The sequence below is a fragment of the Pseudorca crassidens genome, chromosome 3 (assembly GCF_039906515.1).
Source record: "Pseudorca crassidens isolate mPseCra1 chromosome 3, mPseCra1.hap1, whole genome shotgun sequence".
Classification (NCBI taxonomy): domain Eukaryota; kingdom Metazoa; phylum Chordata; class Mammalia; order Artiodactyla; family Delphinidae; genus Pseudorca; species Pseudorca crassidens.
The window spans coordinates 9,664,347-9,677,005 of NC_090298.1; the positions used below are offsets into that span (position 1 = coordinate 9,664,347).

Genomic DNA, 12,659 nt, shown 5'->3' on the forward strand with positions numbered 1-12,659 from the left:
ACAACTATTCTACCATTAGCTTCAAGTTCAGTTTTAATAATCGAATCCATAATTGTCTACTGCTCCCTGCCACACGAACAAAGGAGTTTGGGGGGAATAAGGCGAGCAGTTTACATTTTCTGTGGCTATTTCAAGTAATTGGCTCCAAAGTGAAATTATTGAGTTGGCCATGATTTATCATGTTCTGAGGGCATGAAACATGGAAGGAAATGGGCCCGTAGAAAGGATTGGTATCCAAGAATGCGTGAATGTGTGAGAATCCTATAACTTTACCTCCACTGGCCTAATATCCTGAGTCACTAGATGGTCAGAAGTATAGATAGAGTACAAAAGGAACGGCTGATGTACATTCATACTAGAAACCAAAAACAAAGTTTGTACAAGAGGAACAGCAAATGAAATAGCTTCTATCCAAATAAAATCTCACACAGGTCATTTTTATACATACATGGACACACACCCACACACGCACAGACACACGAGTAGAATGTGTGTTTTGTAAGATAGGTCCTTGGAAATAGACATTCTTAGCAAATATGGATGACAGATCAATTGTAATTTATTTTCTTTTAACACTGTATCATCATAAAGAAAACTGGTATAAATGAAAAAATCTATTTCAAATATCTACATCTAAAATTTTAGGCAGTGAAAAAGCACTTTGTTGACAAGGAGTGTGGAATGATGGATGTTAATTGTCAGAAACTGTTGAATGCCTTGCTTAGTTGCCACAAACAAATTCACATATCAGTACGAACAATACTGCTAAATATTCCTTTTTTCCCATTTTTTTTCTGTTAAAACATACTGCGAGAAAGAAAAGAAAACTGGAAATCCATACATCTTTCAAAAGTTTGAAATTGAAGCAATATTTAGAACCATAGATGAGGAAACGCCGCAGCATTGGTGTAATATACACAATGCGCTTTTCTTCTTTAATCTGTAATGTACATCAAATACTTTACAACAATGCATTAACAAAGGGCAAGAAACATCTTGCTGTACAGAGGAACCCGAGTGCAACTTGAAGCCTAGAATCACAACGGATGAAGAGTAAACAAAGCGTGAGAAGCCGTCCCTCTGAAGTGTGTGAACCACGTGCCTCTGTGCTTACAACCGTCACCCCGACCGCCTTCTGTGCTGCCTTCAGCCACATTCAGTGGAAAGCACTTTTTAGACTCTCCAGCCCGCGCTAGAAAGGTGTTGTACAAGGTCAGATTGAGGATCACTTTCTATTGACTTTCAAGTTAACGTTCGATTCAGTTAGCTTTCTGAAATAGCTCTTAATGTTTCCTTACTGGTTATCCCAGCCTTCCTATGGAACAGGCTTTAACAAACTAAATTTGCAGGGGAAAAGAAAAATAGCAATGTCTGTGGTCTTGCATGCACATGCACTGTTCCCGGTGCTGCCTGCCTCACACCCAGGAGTCGGGGGACGCGGGGTAGTGGCTCGTTTCATAGTTCAGTTCACTGTAGGGACGGGCAGCAGAGTAGAAGTCGACGTAGTTGCCCGTGGACTTGAGTCCCAGGTGCATGTACTCGCTGGCCGGAGGGCGGTGGTGGACCTGGTCCTCGAAGAAGGACTCGTCGTAGTTTCTCGTGGAATTCGGAAATGGCTGGTAGGTCTCGTAGTCTTTTCTGCTGGGCTCCTGTGGGACTGGCTGTGCTGAAACCTGCCCAGAAAAGAAGATCCACCTGGGTTAGCGCATTTGCCCTTGACCCGTCCTCCCCCGCCGCCGATGCGCTCAACCCTCTCTCAAAGTCAAGGCTCCGAACATCCTCCATGCGGTTACCAGTATCGAGCTTCTCCTGATTGACTTTCCTTTTTCAAGTTGGTTCCTGAGTCCATGCGCTATCATTCTAGGTAATCTTTTTTTAAAAAATTATTATTATGGTAAAGTATACATAACATAAAATGGACCATTTTAATCGTTTTCAGTGGCATTAAGTAAATTCGTCGCCTGGGCCACCGTCACCACTATCCATTTTCATAACTTTTTCATCATCGCAAACAAAAACTCTGTATCCATTAAGCTTCAGTCCCCATCCCACCCTCTTTTCGCAGCTTGTGGCAACCGTCGTTCTATTTTCCACCTCTATGAATTTCACTAGTCTAGGTATCTCATAGAAGTGGAATAATAGAGTATTTGTCCTTTTGGGTCTCCCTTCTTTCACTTAACATAATGTCCTCAAGGTTTATCCATGTTGTAGCATGTGACAGAATTTCCTTCCTTTTTAAGGCTAAATAATATTCCATTGTATGGAGAGACCACATTTGTTTATCCACTTATCCACTGATGGACACTTGTATTATTTGCACCCTTTGACTATTGTGAATAACGCTGCTGTGAATGTGGGTGCACCAGTATCTGTTTGAATCCCTGCTTTCAATTTCTGGGGGGTATGTAGCAAGAAGTGGAATTGTTGGATCTGATGGTAATTCAATGTTTACCTTTTTGAGAAATTGCCAAAACTGCCATGATACGTGAACCATTTTACTAGTTAACCTTTTTCAAATTAAAGAGGTATACACTAGACACTACAGAACACAAGTAATTTATAGTCATCTTTCCTGCATTTTTTCCATCACACCTGGGTGCTGTAATCCCAGACAAAGAGAAAGTGAAGATGTACAAGGTCTAATGGTCACTTGGGCATCCTCCTGCCAGCTCGGAGGGCTGTGACCAATACCTCTCTGGAGGATGGAGTCTTCCCGGTAATAGGGCCATTCCATCACACCTGCCTAAGTGACCAGGTACCACAGCCTTAGAAGGATACAGAGAAGCATGTGAAAAGAAGAGGGAATCCACTTCAAATACTCTATGCTCTGGAGAACCAAAACATCTCCTAACTTGGTTCAATTGAGAATTGATGGGACTCGAGAATAATGTGGGATTATGAAGACTTTGGTTAGGCGAGAGGGGTCTTCGGACTTGTCCAATGTCCCCCAGCCCACTTCAGTGTCCCCCGTTTCCATTCCTGTCCTCTGCAGGTTACTGTCTGATGTAGGGGGCCTTTAGGGGCTAAAGGGACCACAGGATTCTTCGGGATACGTGAAGTTTAGTTAGTTAGTTAGTTCCCTCCGCTTTGCTTTAAGGACAGTAAAACAGACAGTGTTCATAGGCTGATAATTAGCATTTATATGTCAGGGCCTAGCTATCCCCTTCCCACTGCCTCTGAGGTCCCTTCCTAAGCATCACGCTCCCAAAGTGAGGATACCCCCAAGGCATGGGGGAAGGACCATTCCCACAGCCACTGCATAATGGCATCCACAAAGTTCCCCGAGTGCAATGATTGTGCAGGAGGTCTGGGGGGAACGATGGAACACTCCTAAAAAAGCACAGTTTGATCACCTGCCAGTGGACTCGGTAATTCCCTACTAATTTAACTAAGGTTCAGCATGGAAACATCCTCTAGAAATTGGTCTTAGTTGATAGATGATGATTTGTAATTAGCACGTTGTGTGTGAATGAATGCTTCTAATGGCCTGCCCGTAATTCTTCTCTCAGGTAAGCGAAACTCCCTCTTTTATATGTCATTGATTTACACTAGTAATCGACCTGCTCTTCAAAGAAGTGGTGAACTTCATCATAGCTGCCATCCAGGTGGCCTCACACTTCCAGATAGTGGTGGCTGAATGAATGAGGTTTCTGTCTACCTGTGAAAGTCCTCAGAGTGTAAATGTGTGTTAGCCTAAGAGCCTGGGCATGAGGAGGACATTCGGAACTTCAACACCTGCAATTAAACATTGCTAAGACCACGTGTACCTGATCACTGGGATAGGCTAAGGTGCCCTTTGCTGGTCTTTGAAGAGCTGAGCGTTACGTGGAACTTCTCCGCTCCACCTCGGTGCTGCTACCCAAGTGTGGAGCATACAAAGTATTAGAGTTGGGAGGTTTGGAAAAATTACACAGGGAAGGAACTAGAATTTACTGGCTCTATTTCAGTGGGCTCTATATTCAACATGTAACAAATTCTTCTTTGTTTACTCTTGTATATGTATATATGCATACATATATGGATGCATGTTTATGTCTGTATACCTATCCATCCATCCATTTATCCATCTATCATCTACCTATTTTTCTATCTAATCTATCTCCTTCTCTCCCTCCACCTTTCCTCTCTCTCAATTTCTCCCTCCCTCCCTCCTTCCTTCCTTCCTTCCTTCCTTCCTTCCCATCCATCCATTTATCCATCCAATTCCCAATTTATAGATGAAGAAACTGAAGGTCAGAGAAGATAAGAAACTTGTGCAGGATGCCATGGCTCCTGGTGGGGTGAGGCTGGGATGTGAATGCACACCTGGCTGACTCCAAAGTCCATGTTCTCTCTGAGACAGGAGCACAGTCTCTGTTGAGCCAAGGTGGCTCCACCTCGGGGGGTGGGCAGCCTCACTGAGTTGACTCCAGACCCTGTGATGAGAAGGGAGGCCATGGACAAAGGAAACCAAGATGAGGCCTGACTTCTCTGTGCTGGTCTCAGTAACCAGGGGAGGGGCAGTGCTAGAGCTTGGGAGGTCTTCAGGGGAAGCTACTTACGAGGATCGTGGCCCTCCTCCACGGTGGCTGCTTCTTTCTTTTTTTCCTTTTCTGGCAAAGCCTGTTTCAAATTTCTTACTACTGCTATGTTCTCTCTGGCTGGTGGACATTTTTGGGTTGAGCACAAGCTTATTTTAGTCTCATATCAGGAGTTACCTTCTTCAGTTCATTTGTATTGCTCATAAGGTCCCATATCAACCCCTTCTCAGGTTAAGTTCTGCAGTTCAGAGAATTTGTGTGAACGAACCACCCAGAACAGCTGATGGTGGCACAGCTGTGTTTGAAGGGATTAAATTTGCTCCCTGGCCCCAGTGGTATGGATGTCGGCTGCTAAGATGCATTCACCGCAGAGGTATGTTGGCTGTATTCTGTCATTTACTTTAAGAGACTATCTGACAGTGTTCAAGATTAGGCAGGTGAAATGCTCCCCAATACCAGCCTTTCCCATAGAGGAGCTAAAATAAATGCTTTTTTTTTTTTTTTTTTTTTTTTAACATACAGTGTGGACAAGCCAGACTTCTGTAAAGGAGGTGGAATGATGCTCCTATCCCACAGTGGTGTATTCTGAATCTGAGTCTCTTGTGGTCCAGAGGAGCCCTGACACATCCAAGGAGCCTGAGGCTGTTGTCTGCTCTGCGTAAGGCAGTGTCCTCTCTGGGAAGGGCAGGTGCCACCAGCTGGCTCACATGGCCATCACGGGGGTCCACACTCTCGGCACTCCGTCCTGTGGCTTCTGCTCCCACAGAGTCATCCTTGCTGAAAGCTTTCCTCAGCAGCAGAATGTTTAGTGTAAATTATAAAGGACGCTGCTCCTTCTTAGCTCCCACCCCTGTAGCACGCTGATGGAAGACTCCTTTGTATTCCTCACTGAGTTTGCCCACCAATTGAACGTATTCCTAACACAAGGGAAATAGCCGCCCACTACAGACCTTCAAAGTCTACTGCACAGTGAAAGCTGAAGACTCAGGGTGTTATCATTATACAATGAATGAAGCCGTGGTGAAGATCAGTGCTTCTCAAAGTGTGGTCCCAAGACCAGGAGCATCAGTATTGCCTGGGAACTCTTTAGGGGTACAAATTATTGGGCTCCATCCCAGACCTACTGAATCAGAACATCTGGGGTTGGGGCACAGTAATTTATGTTTAACAGTCTTCCAGGGATCCTGACTCACCCTCAAATTTGAGAACCAGTGGTATACAGGAGGGCACATGGCACAAGAGGACAGAAGACCCAGGCTGGAGTCTTTGCCTCTTCCGAGCTTCTTCAGGTGACTGAGGGCGAACCCTTACCCTCCTTGAATCCCAATTTCCTCAGCTCTGGGGATAATTTTATTTGCCTGCCCACCTGGCAGCCAGACTGAGGAACTCAAGATGCCATTTTTATTGCTGTCAGTAATAATTTGAAAACCAGTCAGCAAAACACCAAAACCCTTTGTTTCTAGTTTATGAACAAAAATCCTATTGCCAGCGGGATACGGTTAAATAAGCTATTTTTCTTTATAAGTGTGGGATAGACTGGTAGAAGCTCAGCAGGGTTTTGAAGGGTTTGAGTACTTAACTCTTAAAACAATATCTGTGACCCCAAACATAAAACCGAGGATCACAAATCTTATTTCACACGAATGGTTGTTTCTTCTAGGAGTCCTTATGCTCGGAATTCACTGATTCGAAACTGCAGTGGCAGGTAGTCACGTGGGGTGTGCCACAGCTGCGAGGCTGCCTGGCTGCTTCTCTGCTGAGTCAGGGGAAGCCCGCCTCCCACCTCCTGCCCCGGCCCCTCCCTTGCTTGGCCATGCATCCAGGGCTGTTGCCTTATTTTCAGATCTCACTGTCTTTTGCCTCGTCCCAGAGATCCCCCTGAAACTAGTTTCCCTCGGTGAATCACTTCTTCTCTAAGATGAATCCCTGTCCAGACTCCTCTGCAAAGCTCAGGAGGCCCAGCTTTGACACCGAAACCGAATGGACCCAGGCACATCCCTCCCGGTTAAATTTTTCAAGCTGGACATTTCCTAGCTATGAGGTTGTGAAGTGGCTTTTAGCCCAGTAAAGTTCCAAAAACAAAGGCCATCTGTGATAACCAACCATGCTCACATGGGCAGAAAATCCACACCATGGATGCTGTTTACAAGGTCATCTCCAGAAGCACCCATCTGGAAGAGGAGCAAATGGCCAACTTTTCTGAATGGTCAGGATGGTCTTCCTTTACCGAATTCCCAAGAGGGAAGGCTGTAAGTAAAGCCAAAGTGTATCCTGATAACAGAGTCCAAAACAAGTAAAACCTTTATTACTTTCTCAAGTCACTGGAGTGTCATAATGATTTTCTTGGAAAAAATTTTCTAGGTAAAAAACAACTCTCTTTGGTGGACATTTCAAAAATGTTGCTTGATATTAGAATGGAGTTAACAGTCCAGTTGCCCCCTTCCCTCGGCTGGACCAGATGAGGGAATAATGATGGCACTGAGCTAAGGCCACAGGACTCAGCTCTGCTGGGGGTCGGCCTGCAACGTCTCCCCTGTGCTGATGAGTGGCTCAGAGCTTGCTCTCCATCCAGACTGAGTTTCAGTACATCCACCTGAGACACCGTGGCCTTGATGTTTCACACCGAGGTTGAGTCGAGTTCATTCTAGGGCCCAGGAGGCCCTAGAATGAAAAGGCTGCATACAATAGGCTGTGCTCACTCTCTCGGGGCAGGGATGCCATCTTGGTGCGTTAATCTTGGTGCGTTAATTCCAATTTTCTTAAATGCTCAGAATAGGCTTGGGTGAAGAGAATGTGCCTCTTAGAACCATCGTGGACTGTCCTCTAAACCTAGGTTGCAAGCAGTCTGTTGGAATGTACTGCAGCCACACTGTGCGATGCCAAGGACCCCTGGGCCACACCAGGGTGTTTCTTCATTGCCAACAATAGTGGGATTCCCTGGAGATAAAGGCTGATGTAGAACAGGCTGATTCTGGTGATGAGCTTCTCTTGACCTATAGAAGCTGAAGACTGATTTTATGCTCTTGGATGCAAAACCAGGGTCCCATCACATCCTGACAAATATCTTTAAGAGCTGGAGACCACTGGCTCACTGTACCTGCTATTTGCTGGAAGAAAAAGCATTGATTTCCATAAATAGAGTTGGCATTTCCATTTTCCTTTATGTTTGGGTAGGCATGTTGATCTGCAAATAGTTGGGGGCCACCCCTGATGACCTCTTGTCTAGAGCTCATGCCCCTCTGTTTATTCACTGACTTCTTTGCTTTTAGCAAAGACCAGAACTGTGTCCTCCTCCCTCTTCCCTTAGAAACAGTCTTGCACCAGACATTCTACCTGCTGGAAGGGAGCCCCTCTCCTCTTCAAAGATGCTGCCTTGCTGGGTGGTGAGAACTGATTAAAAACACACATTTCCCTTTCATGTTGACTTTCATCTGGTTACTGTGATCAAGTAAACAGCTTTCAGGTTTATCTTTTCAGTACTATTTTCATGACACATGGCAGGAATCTAGAGCGTCAGCAGAAGCCAGTTCTGGAAACGATTACCAGTAGCCAAGAGTTATAAAGAATGTCAGTCTTTCTGTGATGACCACCATGGGGAAGGAAAAGTATGAGGTTATTCATCAGTAAAGGAGCAGAGGCGGTGCCTTCTTGCTTTTATAGTTCCCCTTAGAACCAGAGAGAAAACGAGCCTTCAACGAATATTTGCTAAATAAAACACACGCAAAAACACAGATGGATTCTTTAAGTATCTACCAGCCAGGGTTCCTCAAATTTCAACATCCACACGAATCACCAAGACACCTTGATAAAATGCAACTCGGATGCAGAAGACCCTGAATGGGTTAGGGTTAGGGTTAGGGGCCAGAGAAGCATCTCTTCTGTGTTTCTAACAAGCTCCCAGGTGATGCTGTTGTTGCTTGTTCCCCCACTAGCCTGAGCGGTGAGGCATAACACCATGCCTTCTATTCAGTTGTTTACATTGAACTTGATGTGTCTATGTTATTAGTAACTGTCATGTATAATGAATGCTTTCTTCCAAATAAGAATTGGCTGGGTTACAGGAGCTACTTAATCCATGTCTAGTAATTAGACAATTTGTCTAGTAACCAGCATCTTACACTTGCCGTAACTAACACCTGATGCCGCCAAAAAAACAAAAGATTGCTTTCAAATCTGAGGCTGTTCTGATGACTGCCACCACCCACGTGTACGCTGTGTCCCACGTGAGCAGAGAGCAGCGGGGACCGTTATTTTCTTTTTCCATTTTTTATGCATGTTAAATAGAAACTAACTTATTTTTTACACTTCCAAGATATTTCACAGGAGTCGAAGGGAGAAACAAACACCAACGTGCTACCTCTCTTTTACCTGGTTATGTTTGATGTCTTCAGCGGGCGCACCATATGAATTCCTATACAAAGTTGAAATTCCAGTATTTTGAGCTGAAAGCAAAAGAGAAACAAAAGTATTAGCACCGAACGCCAGACTTCAAATGAGGAATGATGGTTATCGAGGCCAGTTTTGCCCTGACAAAGCTTGGTGTCTCATGGATCATTCCAGATGCAAGAAATTCGTTAGCCCTGAACACTTCATTTTACATACAGACATTAAGAGAGAAGAACAGTTATTCTATAAAATCCCCGTTGCACGTCAGCCTCTTGCAATAACATTCAGCTTGCAGACGGGGTCAAGGCAGGTGCATCAAACAGATGGTCATCTTGCCAGTTCTATGGCCTTGTTTTCTGGTGAAAACTGGCAGATGATAAAAGCGTGTCACCTGCACTGAAGCATGCAGGAATCTGGATCGGCCGCTTGGTGTTTAGCTGGGGAATGCCAAGAATGAAATTTCTAATTTGAGCTCACAGAAGTGCTTGATCATCTTTGAGACAGTTCACTTCTCAACGGCCTGAAGGATGGGCAGGAAGCACCACCCGCCTTTGCCCTGTGCATCTGGGCGGCTGCGGCTTCGGAGTCCTGTTCAACACAGAGACGGGAGACTTCCACCCTGTCTTGTGACCAGTCTGTGTTCTAGACAAAAGGAAGGAAGGTCTCCTCCGGTTGCCAGCAGCTTCCAAAGTCCTGGGCAAGATGCCCACTTGCCTGCCTCCTCCCCTGGGGCCCTTGAGGCTGCTGTCACAGGCCTAGAGGAAGGGCCCAGGGCAAGACTCCCCTCATAGCTGCTAAAAGGTCCTGGTTTAAGAAAGCTCTGGAAAAAAACATTGTCGAGTGTCAGCAGGTACCTAAAACACTCCAGATATCAAGAAAAAGTTATCTTTTGCTTCCAGTATCTATGGGATCATGAAATAGGATGACACACCATCTATTCTCTCAGAGATACAGGCCACCAAGTCAGTATAATCATTCCACCCATGTTTATTACTAAAAGCACATAATAGCTGTGCAATAAAACTCCTCTTGGGAAATTCTGCTTAGAATGTGAGAGCTGAGAGCCCACTTCCCATTTTAAAGACCACTCTGATAGACTCTCTGGTTGAACGCCCATCACTCCTGTCTCTGCATCACTGCGGAAACCACCATCCCTCGCCTGGACCACCGCTACAGCATCCTATTCTCAACGGCCCAGCTTCCACTCTGCCCAGCCTGTTCCTTCATCCCCCCTGTTCCCATCACCTGAGCGATCATCATGTTAGACAGACCGGATTATGTCACTCGATTCCCTGCACATTATGGTCTTCGAGGCTCTGTGTGATCTGGTCCCATCCTGACTTCCTGCAGAATTTCCTGCTCTTCTTCCCACAGTTCAGGGAGCTGTGCTGGCCCTCCTTCCTGGCTTGAGCATCCAAATTTATTTTGCATCAGGGATGTTGGACTTCCTGATGCTTCTCCCTGGAACTTGCTTGCCCCAGACTCTGGACTATCTCTCCTTGTTGATATTCGGGTTTCAGCTCAAACGTCTCCTCCTTGACCGTGTTAGTTAAAGTTACCCTGCCCACCTGGGGCCCTCTGTCTCATTACCCCATTTATTTCCACCATCACACTCAACGCCAAGTGCTACCACCTCGTTAGTGAGTTTGTTTCATGTTTACCTTGTGTATTACCTCCCTTCATCTAGGAGATAAGAAGCTCCATGAGGACAGACATCTGTCTGTCCCGCCACCTTTGTAGGCTGCCCCAGCACCTGGGACAGTGCCTGGCCTTGAGGGATGCTCACAGAGTGAGTGCTTTTTTTGCTGAGTGAATGAATGAATGACTAAACCTTAGAAAAATCTGCCTTCAGAGCTATAACCTGCTGATGGAAAATGTTACTCCAAGGATAAGGTGAATTTTTTTTTCTATTACTCAGAATAAAATACATTTTTTTTTTTTTGGTAGAATGTGCATTTTTATAGCCTTGGCCTCCCTCCCTGTTGTGCTTGTGGCTTCCAAGCTGAAGATGTTTCTACTGGAAGTTCTTTCCTCCTGCTCTTTGGCGCACTTCACCTGTTTAAAGGAGACTGTGTAGCTGAGATTGAACTTGTGGCCTTTCTGGATACATGAAGCACGTGTCTTCACAGGTGCTCTGCCATGTATGTGTCTGAGCAAAGAGTCAACTCATAGGGAAATGCCTTTCTTTCTTTTTATAGACCCCAATTTCCAACTATATCAATAGATTGAAGATTAGAGCAGCTTTAAAAGGCATAAGAGAGATACTGACAGAAACAGAATCGACCACTGGATGTTAAGGTATTTGGGAAGCTCAGGTGGGAGGGCAAAATCCCCTGGTGAATTTTTAAGTCAGGCTGTGTAGCTGCTGGGATCACACAGCCCTCCTCTGATGCGTGCTTCTGAGCACGTAACACTCCTAGGGAATCATGACCGCGAGAAACAGCTATAACAGTGCTGCATGCCTGAATGAACAGCTGCCTTTGGCTTTCTGAGGGCTCCTCAGAGGCAGAGAAACACTAAGGAGAGAAGACATTTTAAGAGACGTCTAAGCTAGAGATTGAATACAGAGAAGGCAGGCGGAGGGGAAGCCTGAAATATAAACCCAGATGGATCTGCATTTCTGAGAGCTCGGGAGAGGAGATGATGACCCAGGCAAGGAACTGCTTTTCACTTTAAAGCTTTTGCATGTTGCGTTTTGAGGGTGACGTTTCCCATGGTTTTCCCACAGCAAAGGGAATGTTTCCTGTGGGGGAAATGGTATAAGACATCCCCTGATGCCTTAGAAACAAGGAAGATGGCCGTTTTTCAGATGTTTTTTCAATAACTGAACTTTAAATGCCCCCTGGATTTATTGGTGAATGAGAAAAGGTACTGCTTGGGATACGGAGGTCCCAAGAAATATGATCTGCCAGTAAACGCTGGAATGATGGACATTTGCTAAAGGGAAGCAGAACAGAGGTTGGCAATTCATCATTTCCATCCCTACATGAAATGTCGATTTCCACCCGGCTTGGCTGGGGAGCTACTCATACCATCGTAGAGGGGGGCAAACACACCCACCAATCTCAGCACCAACACCGCCCCCACCTCCTCCATCACCATCAACATCACTGTGATGCTAACAACTAACTTTCACCCAGTACTTGTTGGCTTAAAGGGAACCTTCTTGTATAAACATATTATTCAATAATGACCTCATGCTCGTCTAGGCTTGCTACATGATTGACAGTGTAGTTTTGAATTGCATTTTTAAGTAAGTTAGAGCAAAGTGTTTAAGCCTCTAAATAAGTTTGAAAAGTTACGTATATCTCAATGCTGCAGTTGTCAAGATTCCTGCCATTTTCTAGGAAGATTAAACATCTAGAAACATATTAGATTTTATTTTTTATTGTCTGATGTGTGCAGAGCAGGATCATGTACCACTGGAACTATTTCAATACAAACACACCACAATGAAAAACCTTTTTTTTTTTTTGCGGTACGCGGGCCTCTCACAGTCGTGGCCTCTCCCATTGCGGAGCACAGGCTCCGGACGCGCAGGCTCAGCGGCCATGGCTCACGGGCCCAGCTGCTCCGTGGCATGTGGGATCTTCCTGGACCGGGGCACTAACCCGGGTCCCCTGCATCGGCAGGCGGACTCTCAACCACTGCGCCACCAGGGAAGCCCTGAAAAACCTTTTGAATGATTCTACCGGCCAAGAGAGTTAAAGTGAAAAGATCAACTTAAATAATAACAGTGCAGTCGATTTCACA

At 45.3% G+C, this 12,659-nt stretch overlaps 1 protein-coding gene across 6 annotated transcripts in view; it reads right to left on the reverse strand.

Annotated features, from left to right (window-relative positions):
• Window positions 1–541: 541 nt before the first annotated feature.
• Window positions 542–12,659, reverse strand: part of CTNND2 (catenin delta 2) — a 936,316-nt gene continuing 924,198 nt past the window's right edge. For all 6 annotated transcript variants that reach the window (XM_067730382.1, XM_067730378.1, XM_067730381.1 and 3 more), the window contains 2 exons: window positions 8,889–8,962; window positions 542–1,673 (listed from right to left, as the gene is read on the reverse strand). In XM_067730382.1, coding sequence (XP_067586483.1) covers window positions 1,416–1,673; window positions 8,889–8,962 — 332 coding nt within the window. In that variant the 3' untranslated portion in view covers window positions 542–1,415. The remainder of the gene's footprint in view (window positions 1,674–8,888; window positions 8,963–12,659) is intronic.